Raw genomic sequence first — 16,999 nt, forward strand, 5'->3', positions numbered from 1 at the left:
TGTTTAAGGCAAATATATCTTAATTTGCAGGGATATTTAGGAGGTGCTTTCTTTTCTTTTAATAAGTACAACACATTGATTCTGATTAATAACCAGACGCCTCCTTCGTATGATTTCTTTCCCTATTTTTTGCACGCATTTTTCGATCCTTATCTAGAACCGAATTCTTTCATGGTTGTGAAAGAAAGTTGCAGTTAGAAATGCATGTCCTAAAAGAGGAAAATGATGCGAGTCAATAGAGGATAAGATGAAAGAAATTCGTTTGAGGTGGTGTGTGAGGGAAGTAGGGACACTAATTACCTCTCATTGAGATGATGAGACTTCGAACCACGGATTTAGCTCAAAAGAGGCACAGGGAGGTTTAAAGAAAGAATAAGAATTACTCAAAGGCACTAAACTAAGCTCGATCGAGCATTTGCATTGTGTATGCAAACAAAGTGTATAGTGGAATTAATAGCACATTCTGAGATTGGAGATGATCCCCGAAACTTACCTTATTTCATCAAAGAAGCTAGCCTAAGCATCACGTCTCTTCATAGACAAATTTAGGATTTGTGATCTCAGGCAAGATTGGTTTAGGATCAAAGATCCTTTTCTATCAATAGGAAGAGCTTTTTTTTATTTTTATTTTTAATTTCTGCCAGTTGATATGTGATTGGCTTCTTTCGATTTCCTATAATTCGTTGCTAACCCCACAATTTCTTAAATCAGTTTTCTCCACTCAAGAAGACACAACAAGCACGGTACAATCTGAATTCTATAATTGCAGAAACATGAACAGAGACAATAAAAAACAACAGGAACGAAGTTGAGTAATTCCCACATAAACTTTTACATGCACGTCACTGGTCGTGCTCATCAATTTCAGATAACAAACATGATTATAAACTCGCAATTCTAGCGATATGTCATGCAAATATATATAAGGTATGAAACGATATGAAAATGCCCTTGAGAGTCGCTGACTGGTGAGATCAGATGGATGTTCCTTAAATTTCGCATTCTCGGAAGTTTCTAAGCATCAAGATGATAAGATAAATGGATGTGCGATACTAACAGAGATGGTGGTGGCAGCTTTCGCAGAGGTAGCGAAGAGCGAACTTGCTCCCGAGTTTCAAGTGTCGATACAAGAGCGTGAATATCTTCCTCTTGATGCCCCCTCTAACCGGCGGAAACCTCACCAGTCTTGCACCACCCATCGCCCTCTGCGTTGCGGCCGCGAGCCTCGGCCTCTCCACCTCCTCCATCTTCACCTTCTGCTTCCACGGGGGTATCACTCTTTTGTGCGTGTGTGCGTGTATGTGTGTGCATGAAACATCACTGCATGGAGAAACAGAAAACTGTGGAGGGGAGGGAGGGAGGAACCTTCGTGTCACCTTCATGCAGAGGGGTCTTGGGCAGACAGGGCCAAGCTGCGGCCACTTTTGGGCGTGTGGGAAAAGCAACTTCCTACGTCGTCCAAGCGCCAATTGAGTGAAACTCCGGGGCAATCTTTTCTGTTGCCCTATCACGAATAACTAATTTCCAAAACTGTACCTTTGGTTATAGCTTTCTCGGGATAGGGGCGAACACAAAAACAAGCTTGAATGATATGGGATATGTACTGATAGTGTTGGATTACTCCACGAAATCTTCTCTTTTGCTTTGTTAAACAGTTACGGAAGATACGTGAGAGAGGACATTAATTACCTCTTGTGCAGACTAAGGTAAATCTCGCATGTGTGAAGCTCCTACACATCCACCAAGAACCATCTATTTAGCTACACTCATTTTGAGAGATTATCTTTAATGCTCGTACTTGCAATCCATTGCATTTTTACGTACAATTACCGAAGAAGTGAATCTCACGAGAAGTTTATAGGATCCAAGGACTATCAACATGGATTGAGCTCGAAATTTGTCGGGTTCATGGGATAATGACTCAATCTATATCAGGTTCGTTCACAAAACATTTGCCCGGTTGATGATTCTTCGGACTATTGGACAGACTATACTTCCACCGCCCCCTTGCAAAGACAGAGTAGGAAAATATACATCAAATTGGAAATGAAGGGCTTGCACATGGTATGTTGCTTGTAATAGAAGTACGATGGTGTCGACTAGGGTTGTCCTCTGCGGTCACGTCGAAGTAGGCAACTTATCTTGTTGGCAATGAATTTAATGCTGCGGATGACACCATCAACGATTCTTTGCTTGATGGATCCTCTTCTCGGAGGGACGACGCAGCTATGTGCCCTTCGGGTTTTCATGGCATCTGATGATCCCTCTGAACTCAGTGCTCTCTTTCGATTGTCTATGCGATGTGCATGAGCAAGTGACCGGCTTGGTATCTTTTATCTCGTGTAAGGTTTTATAGGCGCGGTGAAGGATGCAAGCAAGAAGATGAGATCGGAGAGAGACAAAAATAGGGCATAGAGATGGATCCGTTTGGAACCAATGCCATATATATGTCGTTTTCCACCGTGGCTTAAGCTTATGGTGTGTCAGCTAAAACAAAGAAGCAGAAGAAAGAAATCTATTTTATTGAAATCTCACCACTCGGCTCCCTCGGTGAATGTGTTGCACTGATATTTCGGGCACGAAGTATCCCCATTTCTTGATATGATGACTAGAAAAGTGGATCACGGACATAACAAAATATTATCTTTTCTTGTTAATTATATAAGTCGATGTTCAGTGGACGGACGGACGATATTTTTATGCACTTTGAATCCTCAGATTGATCTCCTGAACACCTCAAGAAAACGAAAGAATCCTCGGATTAGTCTCCGCAATGGACGCTGTTGCAGCTTGCGCGGCAAGAGTTTCAACGCATGATGCACGTTATGTGTCGTGTTTGTATGGATTAGTTTATCGATGGTTATAGCGAAGCCACGTTCCCGACCATTATTTTCCACAGCCGGCCAGTCGAAATCGAAATGACCTTTTTCTTCTTTTCTTTTTTCAACTTCTGTCAAATAATTGTCAGACAAAAGGGCGCTTACCGAAGTCAACGTTTTTTAGTTTTATTTTTTCAGGGAGGGGTTGCTGTGATGGACAAACTTCAATAAACATTCCACACAGTAAGTAAACGTTCCAATCGATAATCCAACATAAGATGCTTAAAGAAATTTATCTCGGATGAGAAACTAAAAGTTTTGGTGCATGTACTAGAACATGTGCGAATTGAGTGCATATACAAACACTTGGCTTTATATCGACAGTAACATTTTTTTTTTTTTTTTGGTCAGTGACAGTAACATTGAAATGTAAAAGGTTGAGAGAGACAGAGAGAGAGAGAGAGAATGAGAGGGGGGAAAAAGGTAAAGCAAAGAAATTGGATGTTAATAAATTAATGGGTATTTAATGATCTCAAATTAATTTTCCAAGTTTTTATAGGTTTGTACATATATGAAATATTTTTTGGTTGAAAGAATAGGAGAGGAGTTATCTTCTTAAACACGACAATAACCAGCTTTTTCCCTTCTTCTTTCTTAAAAGTAAAATAAACGAGGGCCATAATCAGCCGGCGGAGCTTCAGCCGGCCAGAGACATTAAATTAATCAAAAGATGAAGGCAAAATTAGGTTTTTCTCCCCCACTTCTCACGAAAACTTCTAAATTCTAACCCATCTTTTCATACCATATCTTATTTTACTCCCTCCTTCCCCTTCAGCCCCAAACAAATCCTCGGTTCTCCGTTTTACTTCTAAGGGCGAAAGTCTCTTGTAGCAGAAAATTACGCGCAAGAAAGCAGAAAGATAATCAGACTTGAATCCGATGTTGCTACAATCAATCAATTACATCTAAGATGTAAAAATGCATGTGAATTAATACCAAAATTGCGGCACAAGGGGCACATATGAACGATGTTACATTACCTAAGGAAATAATTATTTATTTATTTATTTATTTTAATAGCACTTTAAAGAAATTTTGATAGGGAATATGATATTAATGGTGTTATAACTCATATGAAGTTCACTTTACTGTCATAACTTTTAACTCCGGCAACAAATGTTCAATCACAAACCCTACATGGCCTCAGTTTCATAGGAACATACTCCTTGTCACTTTTTTCAAAGAGAGTTAAATCCATAGTGGCAAAGGGAAGCAAAACAGGACCATCCACTACGTCGCAATAGAAGATGAATTAATTGAGGTGCAGCAGTTGCATTACTCTCCCTCCCTCCCTCCCTCCCTCCCTCCCTCCCTCCCTCCCTCCTCTCTCTCTCTCTCTCTCCAGACAAAGATTGAAGACTGGATAATGGCCGCAGCTCGTATAAAAAAATTTAGGACTTGAAGAACGATGATGAATGTTGCAATAGGGAAGATGTGATTTATTGGGATTTATAAATTAGATTGTCATTTTTTTCCACTCACCGACAAAAATCAGTTTTTGTTTCTTCTGTTTGATGTGGTTGTGTGGACTAATTCGAAATTTATCACCTCTTTATGTCTTGTGATTTCTGAGATAATATTAATGTTGCCGTGGGTAATACGATTGCACCGATTTATGTTTTCTATAGTATGGAGTTTGTCATTGGTGAGTGGGAATATATTGATGAAAATGTCAATATTATCCTAATCAATGGGAATTGATTATCATATAAAGAACTTCAAATGTCATGATAATGATTAGGGTGCAAAGATAAAGAGATGAAAGTGCAAAGTGGGCTAGATAGTGTGGTTCTAGAATGGCCAAGAAAATGGATGATGATATAATTGCAAGTAGGTTCATAGGTTGTGTCATCTAGTTTGTAACGGCGATAAGGGATTTGAGATTATGAATAATGATGATAAGTATATTGTTCAATAGAAATGCAAAAGTCTTAACTTATCAAACTTGACAAGTAATTGGAATATCATGTGCACGTCTTTTCTGCCATCCTGCCTAAGCATCACAATCCTGAGGAATACCAAGAAGTCTAGTACAAGACAAGCAAAAAATGCTTTGTACTAATTCATGATGCAGCCCATCGAAAGCAAAAGATTTTGAGAGAAAACAAACCATGAAGCCGTTAAGCCTTTAATACTGAAGAAACAACTTGGCAAGGCATAAAGGAAAATGAAATTGTAAGAAATTCTAGACATAGATAACAGGATGAGTAGAGCTGGTGGAAAAATTAAGCGTTCACTCTGCCACAAGAAAGGGCACAGCAAGGCTGGATGTCCATCTAAAAAGCAGCAACAATTGGAGATAATAAGGCCAATGATGCAAATATCGCCGACAACGCAGGGGGATTGTTTTGGGTTCTGTTTCTTTGCTTTTTCCCTTCTCTCTTCGACAGAGTTCTCTGTTTTTTTTTTTTTATTTTTTAAATGTCTTTAATTAATAACCTTTTTTTAGTTAAATGGGGTTTTTTTTTCTTTAAATCCAATTAAACCATATATAATTAAGCGTACAACTCAAACCCATTAACAACCCTTTTATTAAAATTTGACTAACCCATATATGACCAAACTCATTGAATTGGGTCAAAAATGGGGTTTTCTACTCATTTTGACGTCTCTAGTTATGTGTAGTATGAAAGTTATGACACTAAAGCAAGTGTCATATTGAAACTATAACATTCCCAATTTTGTCAGATAAATTTTGGTGGAACGAAGAAAGCATCTGTCTTTAAAATCCACATGAAAATGTCATATTAAAGTGTCGTATTAATCGTTTAAAAAGTTATAATGCTAAACAAAGCGTCGTATTAAAATAGTGACATTCCCAATTTCATCATATGAACTTCCGGTGGATTGGTGAAAGCATCTGTCTTTGAAATCCATATGAAAAATTTTGCATTTTGTGTTTCCTCGTTAAACTTATTTTCGAGGGTCGGAAATGCGTAGCGGAAACCATTTTTTGCATGATTAAAGAGACGTAATTTAAATGATAATTAGCATGACCCGTGATATCATTCAATGCGTGAACTACTGTTTCTATTCCTAAGTGGAGACTCCTGTTGGAAAAGCACATCAAAAGTCATTAAATCAAAATGTATTATAAAGATATATATTTTTTTGAAGATGTATTATAAAGATATTGAAACTGTTTAATTTATCCCGGCCGGCCGCAAGAAAAAAATAAATTATTCCATTGACGCTGGAAGCAATGTTAATTCGGTTATAAGCTGATCAGTTGAGAGTTACCATATATAGGACTTTGACGTATTGTCTTATATGGTGACAAGATGTTGACCTCAAGATGAATAATCCATTCATAAATGTTTTTATTCATTTTCTATGGATTTGCTTTGACAATCTCAAATTTACATCATCATTCTGTCATGCCCTTTCTTTTAAAAAAAATCAATGAGGCGTTTGAAACTTTTTGGACACACGATTAAATCCCAACTAAAAATAACTCGAGATACTCAGATTTGTGCTTGTAGGATGGCTCTATAACAATGCGCAAGTGTGTAATTTAATATAAGTCCTATGAGGAGGTTGAATGCATTCCCCACTCGATCAATTTCTTAGAGTTGTCTTTCGATGATGTTATCTATACCAAGACTATATTATTCTGAAAGCCAGTAAAGATTTAAAAAAAAAAAAAACTCTTCGCTATAAAAAATTTGATTCTTTACTATGATTTTGATCTTATTAGTTTGTGAAAAATTGTAGAAATACTACGGATAATTAAATGATGTCTCAGATTGAGTACTTCAGTATGACCAACTTGATCAAATATCCCAAATAAATATTGTCACACCTCAATGCACCGATTTTCTGAACTTGTACATTGCCCCTCAAGAACCTCAACTACAATAATTGAAGTGGCCCTTCGCATAAAAAAGGTTTTAACTTGATTTTAGGCTATATAAATCAAATATAACCCTCCATTGCTATTGAGGAAAAAGGCTGAACTACACGAGGATTGAACCAATAAGGCTGAGCAGATGAGAAAACTGGCGGACGGTAGGCCCATTTTACAGGAGCTGAACAACAACCTTATTCACGCAACAGGCCGACTTAGCTCGAGCTCGAGCTCCACACCCAAAAAGTACTGGGGATAAACGCTCCAAATGAGGGGAAAAAATGGCTTGTGGAGAAACAAAAAATGTGAAACTCTGCATTCATGATTTCAGATTGGGAATCTAGTTGTTGTTCTTGTACATTTCTTGAGCAAGAAATACATTCAGATGCTGGCGTGAGGAAATTAAAGGAACGGGTGACAATTGCACCATTTTTCACCATTACGAGCTAATCGAATGAGTTAACTGCGAAGGGATCAGGGTCAAATAATCATAGTTACGTGGCTCCTGATCTTTTCATCTCCAGTGATGTTACCGATCAGCTAAGTCATCCTTTGCTCTATGTGCGAAAATCGGGCGCTTAGAGGGGGCCATTGGCATTGTGTTGCCTGCCCACTTACAGAAGGTAAGGCAAAGAGAACTTAGAAGAAGGTCAAAAGTACACAAACATTTAGTTTGATACTACACAATTTTTGTCACTAAGGCAATAAAAATACTCTGTCAAGCGGAGAGAATGAAGAATATAGAAGAAAATAACAGAAAACGCACGGTGTCATTCCCCTCCAGAAAGCAATAAAGACAGTTTTGAACTTCGAATTGCTTATAACGAACTAACAACAAACTTCAAACGCTGAATTACAAACCATAGTCCAATCTGCACCCACACACTAGCGCACGAGCTCATTGGATGCCAATGAGCCTGAATTTTCAGGGTAAGAATTGATTATTTCCTGCAATCTGCACTGGACAATGCTTCTGCGCAATATGAAATATGAATAACTGATACAATTCACTCCAAACATATGCGAATTCCCGACTGATCAGAACTATAAAAGTAAGAATAAGGAAGTATATAGTAATATTACCTGTGCAGCATCCTTGAGAGACCCCCTAGCATTCTACGCGGTTGCACTTCTTCAAAATTCCAATGGAAGCAAACCATACTGGAGCATTTATTAGCACTGGATGATCTCTGAAAAGTAATGCGACCCCATGTAACGAGAGCGCGAATATCTTCCTCTTAATGCTCCCTCTAACTGGCGGAAACCTCGCCATTCTTGCACCGCCTGTTGCTCTCTGTGTTGCCGCTGCTAGCCTTGGCCTCTCCAGCTCCATCTTCACCTCCTGCTTCCACCGGGGTATCGCTTCTGGTCTGTATGTGCGTGCGTGCGTGTGTTTGCATGAAGCGTCACTGCACGGAGAAATATAGAAATGTGGAGGGAGGGGAGGAACCTTCGTGTCACCTTCATGCAGAGGGGGGCTTAAGCAGATGGGGCCAAGTTACGGCCACTTTAGTGTGTAGGCAGAGCAACTTCGTACTTCGTCCAGGTGCCAATGAAGCGACATTTCGGAGCAATGTTTCTGTAGCCCGATCAAATAAAACTATTGTCCAAAACAGTCCCTTTGGTTATGGCTTTCCCGGGAGAGGGACAACACAAAACGATTCTATATAAAATGGGGTATATACTGATAGGGATCATAAGGATCGTCTCCTAAGTCAATTGACATCTTCGATTTAGAAAGCACACGTCCAAAGCATGGTTAGTGATTGTTGGATTACTGCATGTAATCTACATTTTGCTTTGTTAGTAGTTACGGAAGAGAGGAAACTAATTACCTCTAGTGCAAACTAAGCTAAATCTCGCATATGTGAAGCTTATACCTGTTTACTAAGAACCATTTATTTAGCTACGCCCATTTTTCTAGGAAAAATTATCAAAAAAATCTTAAATTTATTACATTTGTGCCAGTTTAATTCTAAATATTTTTGACGATTTGCCAATTAGTCATTTAGGCTAATATTAGCTAGAAATCATCGCAGTCTAGTCATGTCAATGCCAATTGAAGTAGTGGTCTAGTCAGCGTTATTAACACTTATAGATTAAGTGAATATTATGAGATTTTATGAGATTATTGTTAACTGTTTTAAAAACTTAAATTGGTAGATAAACATTGGCTTAATATGTGATTAGGGAGGCAAATAGAAACTTCAAAAAGATTTGAACTTATAACTTCTTTGATAGCATGTGAAACTACTTAAGTTTTTATAACAGTTGATAGTAGTTCATAAAATATTATATGGTATTAGAGTAGGGGGTTTTAACTTTTTCCAAACCTCATATGCTTTTCCAATTAATACGCTTGCTTTTAGTATTGGGCAAGAAAAGACCATGCTAAGGGCAACAGAGAGTAATAGAATATTTAAATATTAAATCACTAATTTATCTAATAACTAAAGTTTTTAGTAGTCCCATGTGGTATCAAAGTGTGAACAATTCTAATAGTTTAAACTTATATAAAAATTGAATCTTACAACGTTTTTAAGCAAGAAATTTTGAATTCAAATCTTTCCAGATTCCATTTGCTCCTCTATTTAAATATGTCTACACTTAATATTAGTTAAAAGGACTAGACTAAGAACAAGGGGGAGTGATAAAATATTTAAATAATAAATTACGTATTTATCTAATGATTCTTACAACAAAGAACAGGAAAATACACATCAAAATGGAAATTAAGGGCTTGCACATTATTCGTGCCTTGTAATATAAGTGCGACAGTGTCGAGTAGGGTTGTCCTCGGCAGTCACGTCAGAGGAGGCGACTTATCTTATCGGCAACGAACTCAATGCCGCGGACGAAGCTAGCGGCGTCCGCAGCGGTCATTCGCTTGACGGATCCTCTCCTCGGGGGGACAACGCAGCCACGCACTCCCTGGATTTTCACGGCGTCCGGCGATCCTTGTGGACTCATCGTTCTCTGTTTTTACTTACGCGATCCACATGAATGTTTTGCAGAAGACGCCTACGCTGTGAAGAATTCGAGTAAGAAGCTACGCCTCAGGGAGAGACAAAAGTTGGGCTCAGAAATGGATCGATGTAATAATGTAAATGTCGTTAGTCCAACGCGGATTAAAATTTAACCCACGGTTTCATCTCATGTCTCTAACTCGGTCGGTTGATGTCGTCCGAGTCGCCAAGATTCCTACGAAAACGTGTTGCGTTGATGTTTTGGAGCACGAATCGTTACCTCCTCTTGATACGATGACAAGAAGTGTACCGTGGACATCACCAAAATGTTCTCTGCTCTTTTAATTACACGAGTCAGCTGTCATCGGACCACCCTCGGATTAGCGGGCAATGCACGGCGATTGCGGCTTGCATCACGATAGTCTCAACGCATGATGTATACTTACATGTCAGAGTCATGTTTTCCACTGTCGAATCTGCCGAAATGACCCATTTCTCTCTTCTTAATTGATGAACATATTTCGCTTGTTTCGTGAAAAATAAATGATCCGGAAAATATTTTCTTAAAAATAATTACTTATATCATTTGAAATGATTATCGGTAAGATGTGTTTCACTATTGATAATAATTAATATCTAAATATTTTCGTGAATGATGAAATTTTTTTTATTTGCTATTTTCTTTTAGTAATATAAGTAACTATTTTTTTAAAAGAAAATATCTTTTAAATTATTTATTTTCCATGAATCAAACGCACTCTCTAATCGTGTAACTATTACAAAAAAGAAACAAGCTATGCGGAAGACAACAGTTTGTTTTCTAGGTATTGGTGCTGTACCGTAATAAACAACTTCAAAAAACGTTCTTTAGTACTTTAAATATAAAATCTATATAATAAAATATGAGATGCTTAAAAGAAAATTTTCCCGTATGAGAAACTCTGTATTTATCTGTATAATATACATCGTAAAATTTTGCGAGGCCACTATTTGCTCTAATAAAGGCACGGTCTAATATTTAAATATTAAACTATTCTCTTTTTACATATACAATAAGAAAAGTAAATAAAAAAAAAACTTGGAGAGTTTTGAACTCAGATCGCTTGATTTGATATCATGTAAATTTTTACGAAAATATTACCAACTATTTAAATATAGGGTTAATACATTGAAAAACCAAAAAGCTGTACACTTTTGTGACAAATTTACCCCAAACTATTTTTTTGATCACAAAAACCCCAAACTGGTATACCTTTGACAAATTTACCCTAAAGCTGGTACACTTGTGACAAATTTACCCTCTGTTAGTTTTAGTTAAATTTTCTTGTTAAATTATAAAGTTAAACAACATGTGACAATTGACCGGTATATCAATTTGAGATTTTACACTCTGTTTGTCATAGTTTATAATTTTTGTGATTTTTTTGTGGTATTAATCTAATTTTTTGGATGGTATATTAGTCACAAATTTACCAATTTGGGGTTTTTTGTGATCGAATAAATTAATTTGGGGTAAATTTGTCATAAATGTACCAGTTTAGGGTTTTTTTATAGTTAATCGGGGTAAATTTGTCACAGATGTACTAGTTTGGGGTTTTTCATGGTCAAAAAAATAGTTTGGGGTAAATTTATCACAAGTGTACCAGTTTGGGGTTTTTTAAGGTATTAACCCTTAAATATATTAGATTGTTATATGAAAGTGTGGTTTGATAATTAAATATTCTAATTTATATTTAATGAAGCACTAGAGCATGCGAGAGTCGGGTGCACATGCAAATATTCTTCTTTATATTAATGATGAAGTTTTTTTTTTTTTCGGTCGGTCTACCTTTATTCCTACTCTACACTTACTTTGGACTCGGACTTTTGCGCTGCCTCTTTGCGGGCGTGTGAGTCGAAAACCCACTCTTGAAACTTACGCGTCCCACCCCATCCCTATGAGAAGGTGGAGATTTGAACCCCTCACCTCCCTCTTCCATGTTGGAAGGGTGGCCACTGGGGCGAATCCCAGTGGTTTATATTAATGATGAAGTTGAGATGCAAAAGCTTGAGAGTGAGAATGAGATTAGGAAAAAGAGAGAAAAAGCGAAGAAAATGGATGTAACGGAATTAATAAATGTTCAATATACATTTGTCCATTAAAAATAACTTGCTTTTTTCTTCTTTTTTCAGTGTACAATATGTGGGGGCGAAAATCTAGGGAGAGAGATTAATCAAATGATGAAGGGAAATTAGTTTTTTTTCTCCACTTACTTCTACGGGCGAAAGTCTTCTGCTGTAGAAAATTAAGTACGGTGACAAGATGTCTTTACGTGAAAATTATCTATGTGGAGACTATATATTTCTGAAAACCAGTAAAGATTTGAAAAAGGAAAAAATTGCTTTGCCGTAAAATCTTTGGCTCTTAACTCTGATCTCATTAATTTGCGAAAAAGTGTAGAGATACTAAAAATAATCCCTAAATTAATCTGCAAAATAATGTCTCGGTTTGAGTACCTATATATGACCGACTTGTTCAACTATCCCAAAAACATATTGTACGCCTCTTTGGACTGTTTGGTTCGATTTTGGGGAAATGCCATTAGGAGAATGCAAATACATTTGAGGTAAAGGGATTTTCTAAAATACTAAACTGTTTGGTAAACTATAACTGAAAAGTGTTTTAGGGAAATGCAAGACTGTTTGGTAAATATATATTTGAAAAACCTTTTAGTGTGATCAAATTAAGTTTTTAGTTTTACATTTTCATGTTGAGAGTAATGTAAAAGATATATTAGTAAATTTATTTAAAAATTATATTAAAAGATTTGATTATAGATTAGATGCAAAGTTCAACTTTTGGCCTAGGGTACTTTTAGGTTTGTTTTCAACTTTGAATAATTTTTTTTAAAATTATTGTAGTATTAATCATCTTCGTTAATTAATGATCATTCTAGTGTATTGATAAAAAGTTAGGCTATTGATTGTCAAAAGATAAAAATGACAAAAAAGAAAAAGAAAAAAAAGAAGGTGAACTTATTCGGTGGATGGTGAAGTGACCGATTATGAATGCTAATTTTTTTGAGTAAGTGCCACATATAAAAAGAGAGGTACTCGTTAAGAAATATAAAATTAAGTTTCTCTCATACAAATTTGACTAGAAAGAGTCATTTCATGATAGTAATCATTGTCATATATGTTCGAAAAAAAGAAATTCATTAATAAGAGGATTGTCATTCCGCAAATGCTGAATGCCCAAACAGGTCTTCACTTGCTTTGGGCTTTCAGCATTTCAAATATCAGCATTTGGCCAAGAATACCTCCAAATGCTGAATCAAACACCAAATTTTTTTCCTAATGGGCTTTCGGGGCTGAAAGCCCCTTGGGAATGCTGAACCAAACGGGACCTTTATGCTCCAATTTTGGAGACTTGCAAAGTAGGCTTTCGTAGAGCATAGGTTCAATTGGATTTTGGGCTATAAATCTCATCATCACTCCCCATTGCCATTGAGTAAAAGGCTGAACTGAACGAACATTTTTTACTTTTTGTTTATATTCTAAATCTATTCCTTTATCACTAATATGTTCCAAAGAATAGACAAATTAGCTAACATTCTTAAATTGATTTCTGTTCCAAGATACAAAAAGACATAAAAAAAAAAGGGGATAGTTACCAAATAGACCTTAATAGGCCCACTTTACAGGAGTTCATTACCCTCAATTCGAGCAACGATCCCACAAAGCTCGAGCTTGAGCTCAAGCTCCACACCCAAAAAAGGGCACACCCTAATAAGGGGATAAGCACACCGAGGGGGAAAAAGGCACGGGGAGAAACTAAAAATGTGAAACTCTGCATTCATGATTTCAGATTGAGAATCTAGTTGTATCTTTTTTGTACATTTTTTTCAGCAAGAAATACATTCAGCTGCTGGCCTAAGGAAATTAAAGGAATGGGTGACAATTGCACCAGTTTTTCAACATTTCCAGCTGATGAATGAGTTAGCTGCAAATGAATCAGGATCAAATAATCATAGTTAAATGCCATCTGACCTTTTCATCTCCAGTGAAGTTTCTCTGCAATGTTACCAATGAGCTGAGTCATCCTCTGCCCTATGTGGGAAAACTGAGTCGGGCTCTTAGGGGGCCAGTGGCACTGTGTTGCCTGCACATTTACAGAAGGAAGGCAAACAGAGCTTGGAAGATTGATTTGGGGCCCCTCCACTTTCTAGGCACAGGGGAATCATCATTGCTTCCCGTCGAAAATCCTTGAATTTGTTCTCTCTGTTCTCCACCATAGATAGCCAAAAGTATACAGCATTCAGTTTGATCCTATGAAAGTTCTGTTAATGAAATACCTTAAAACTACTCTGTCAAATGGAGAGAATGGTGAATGTAGAGGGAAAAAGGATAGAAAACGTGCAGTGTCATTTCCCTCCAGAAGAGCAATAAGGACAGTTCCAAAGTTAAATTGCTTATAAAGAACTAACAACAAAAAGGCTGAATCACACCACTGCACAAAAACACTAAAGCACAAGCTCATCGAGTGGTGCCTAATGAGCCTAGATTTCAGGGTAAACAGATTTTAAACAAGAATTGATTATTCCCTACAATCTGCACTGGACAATTTTTCTGTGTGATGTGAAATGTGAAAACCTAAAACTGATGCCACTGTATCACTTCAAACAGATGGAAGTCTCTGTCTGATCAGAATGCAAATATACTAATTATAAAAGCAAGGATAAGAAAGTATAAGAATATTACCTGTGCAGCATCCTTGAAAGGCCCCCAGCATTCTATGCGGTTGTACTTTTGAGAACTTGAATGGAAGTAAACCCATACTGGAGCATCCATTAGCTCTGGATGATCTGTAAAAAGTAATGCATCCCCATGCAACACGGCTTTGAGTACCTAGTTCAAAGGGAAGAGAGATCCTTTTCATTGTCATCCTGGAATTAAAAGTCATCGATGTATACTACTGTTTAAAAAAAAAAACAGAATCTTCCTAAAATGAATAAAAAAAATATATAAGCATTTTCATGCACACATGGCTGAGGATATGTGAGGATTGAACTTGGACAAGAAAGTAGATTTTTTTCTGCTCAAAACTCTACGGAGGAAGTTCTTCCACGAGAACTGTTCATGCCTTCAAGATATCCCTAAAGCTATAATACCATTCTGCAGTGAATAGCTTTCTGATTTGCTCCCCTGTCCTCTGCAACTAACATCAGGCATTATATTGTTGTACAGCAGTCACCACTAAATCTCTAATTGTTCTCATATGCATTTTCTTGCGACTGTGAACGATTAAGCATGATATGCGTATCATTTGGAGAAGAACACAGAGTAGATAATTACCAGAGGCATCTCCTTGGAAAAAATGTGGTATCTAAACTCAGCAGCAAGGTCTAAAAAGGGATTTGGACCACTAACAAAGCAATGGATGTGCAGACACATCTCCTTGTTGACTGACTTCCACTCAGCAACCACATCATCCTTTTCGTACCATCCTCTTAACTGGCATCAAGGCAAGCCAAATTGAGCTCATAGAAATGCAATTCAGTTAACAACTAAAGTTTTTAATAGAAGTTGAAAATGTCTATTCTATGTGCCACATTCAACTAAACTTCTGATGATAATCCTCCAGATCATGTTTGTTCTGTTGATGAGACAGGAGAGGTCAGAAAATATTTGCAAAGGGAAAGTATATACCTGATCAAGACTGATGACATTGGAGATGGTCAAATTCAGATTGGCGGTGAAGTCACAGTGAGATAAGATGTAAGTTCTCGGGATGATTCCAGAATAGTTGTCGGACTCTCCTCCCGTAAAATCGACTTTTAACTTTGAAGCTTCGAATCTTGCTGGAGGGACCAAAAGCCTAACAGCCTACGAACTCAGAGAATATCAGAACGGAAGCAAAGATTGGCTTTGGAGGCTAACGAGAAGAAAATTCTAGCACAGTTAGCAATGTGCTTCTGCACTTCCGGAAATAAGCAATTAGAAACCTCGAGACAAAGCTATGAAAGTGACGTGAATGCCTTAACAAATGTTCAGTTCAAGACCACTCCCGACCAGGATGGTTCAAGCATCTCATACCTCGAGCAGAGCAAAGCATCTCTCAGGGGAGAAAGATACCCAGACGCAGAACAGGCATTTACTTAAGATCTGAAGCGTTGGAAATACTTCCACAAGAGTGTGTGACGAGTGTTGCGGATACACACACGCACACACACACACACATCAATGTACCTCCAAGTTCAAAAGCGAAGAACAATGCGACGAATCATTCCAAGTAGCTCACTCACTGATTGCAGGACTAAACAATGACCAAGATGATAATTACACTACAGCGTCCAAAATGCAGCAGGCATTTCACCTTCAAAACCATTCTCTCGACTGTGCAAAATTACTCAACCCATTACGCTAATCACCTACTCAACCAAACCACAATGCGAGAATCCGAAAACAACTCCTCCGCCGAAATCCACAAGCTCAATTCTCCAAAAACGCAGAGACGAGCGAACTAGCCCTTCATTACACGACAATGCGGGCATACCTCAGAGACGAGCGTGTTGTACGGAGATCCCCGGTAGCACTGGACGCAGAGCACGGCAGGGGGCGGCGGCGGCCTCCTCGGCGACCGGAGCTGAGAAACGCCGGCGTTTGGGGTTGGAGAGAAGGCAGAGGGAGCGAAATGGGAGGCCATGGGGGGTGCATAACACTGGTTTTCTTCTCTTCATGTTGCACGCGCCGCCACCATTGTCTCCCCCTCAGACAGAGAGAGAGAGAGAGAGAGAGAGAGAGTATGTGGAGAGCAGAAGAAATTCTTGTGACTGTGAATCGCCTCTCCCCCACGAGACGACGGTCCAAAATCGTCCACAAGTCGCTGGATCCACCCGTTGTTCTCCCTTGGAGAGAAAGCGGAAAATGATTGGTGGAGAAGGTTGAACCGTCTTGACAGGTCAGCAATCGGTTCGTAGTTTTTTTCCCTGAGGCTGTGGATAATGTGGCGACGTGGCTGTCGCTGTGACGATAGATGGGCCCCCCCACTTATCCATCGCCCGTTCCGACCCGGCCCATCTGTATAAATTATTAAATACATGACAAATTCCCTCTTCAACAATTGTTTTCAAGAGTCGGCGCTTAGAAACTCCAATTATTTGTAAGGCATTAATCATTCTCCCTTTATTATTCTTGTCTAAAATCATTCTCCTTCTTTTTTTTTCCGTTGAAAGAAAGATTCCATTCATTTCTTAAAATAACACCTAATATATATATATACAAGACTTTCAAATCTAATAAATCTTTTTAATAAGTGCCTTTTTTAC

At 37.9% G+C, this 16,999-nt stretch overlaps 1 protein-coding gene and 1 long non-coding RNA gene across 4 annotated transcripts; both read right to left on the reverse strand.

The window, feature by feature from the left end:
* Nucleotides 1–7,051: 7,051 nt before the first annotated feature.
* LOC104449660 lies at nt 7,052–8,187 on the reverse strand. Its single transcript, XR_726602.3, has 2 exons — nt 7,810–8,187; nt 7,052–7,699 (listed from the first exon to the last, which is right to left on the reverse strand). It is a non-coding gene; the product is annotated as an uncharacterized LOC104449660 (long non-coding RNA).
* Nucleotides 8,188–13,501: 5,314 nt separating this feature from the next.
* On the reverse strand, nt 13,502–16,541 carry LOC104449661 (magnesium dechelatase SGRL, chloroplastic). Of its 3 annotated transcripts, none has more exons than XM_039315137.1 (5): nt 16,228–16,541; nt 15,381–15,557; nt 15,027–15,185; nt 14,433–14,579; nt 13,502–13,980 (listed from the first exon to the last, which is right to left on the reverse strand). In XM_039315137.1, exons 1-5 carry the CDS (start codon nt 16,375–16,377, stop codon nt 13,915–13,917), a joined length of 699 nt encoding a protein of 232 aa, XP_039171071.1. In that variant the 5' UTR covers nt 16,378–16,541; the 3' UTR covers nt 13,502–13,914. The 3 variants fall into 3 exon arrangements, with proteins under 3 accessions (XP_039171071.1, XP_010062196.2, XP_039171072.1); XM_010063894.3 differs by having other exon boundaries at nt 13,502–13,952; nt 16,228–16,534; XM_039315138.1 differs by lacking the exon at nt 15,027–15,185 and having other exon boundaries at nt 13,502–13,952; nt 16,228–16,540.
* Nucleotides 16,542–16,999: the final 458 nt, after the last annotated feature.

This window comes from Eucalyptus grandis, chromosome 6, assembly GCF_016545825.1.
Source record: "Eucalyptus grandis isolate ANBG69807.140 chromosome 6, ASM1654582v1, whole genome shotgun sequence".
Lineage (NCBI taxonomy): Eukaryota > Viridiplantae > Streptophyta > Magnoliopsida > Myrtales > Myrtaceae > Eucalyptus > Eucalyptus grandis.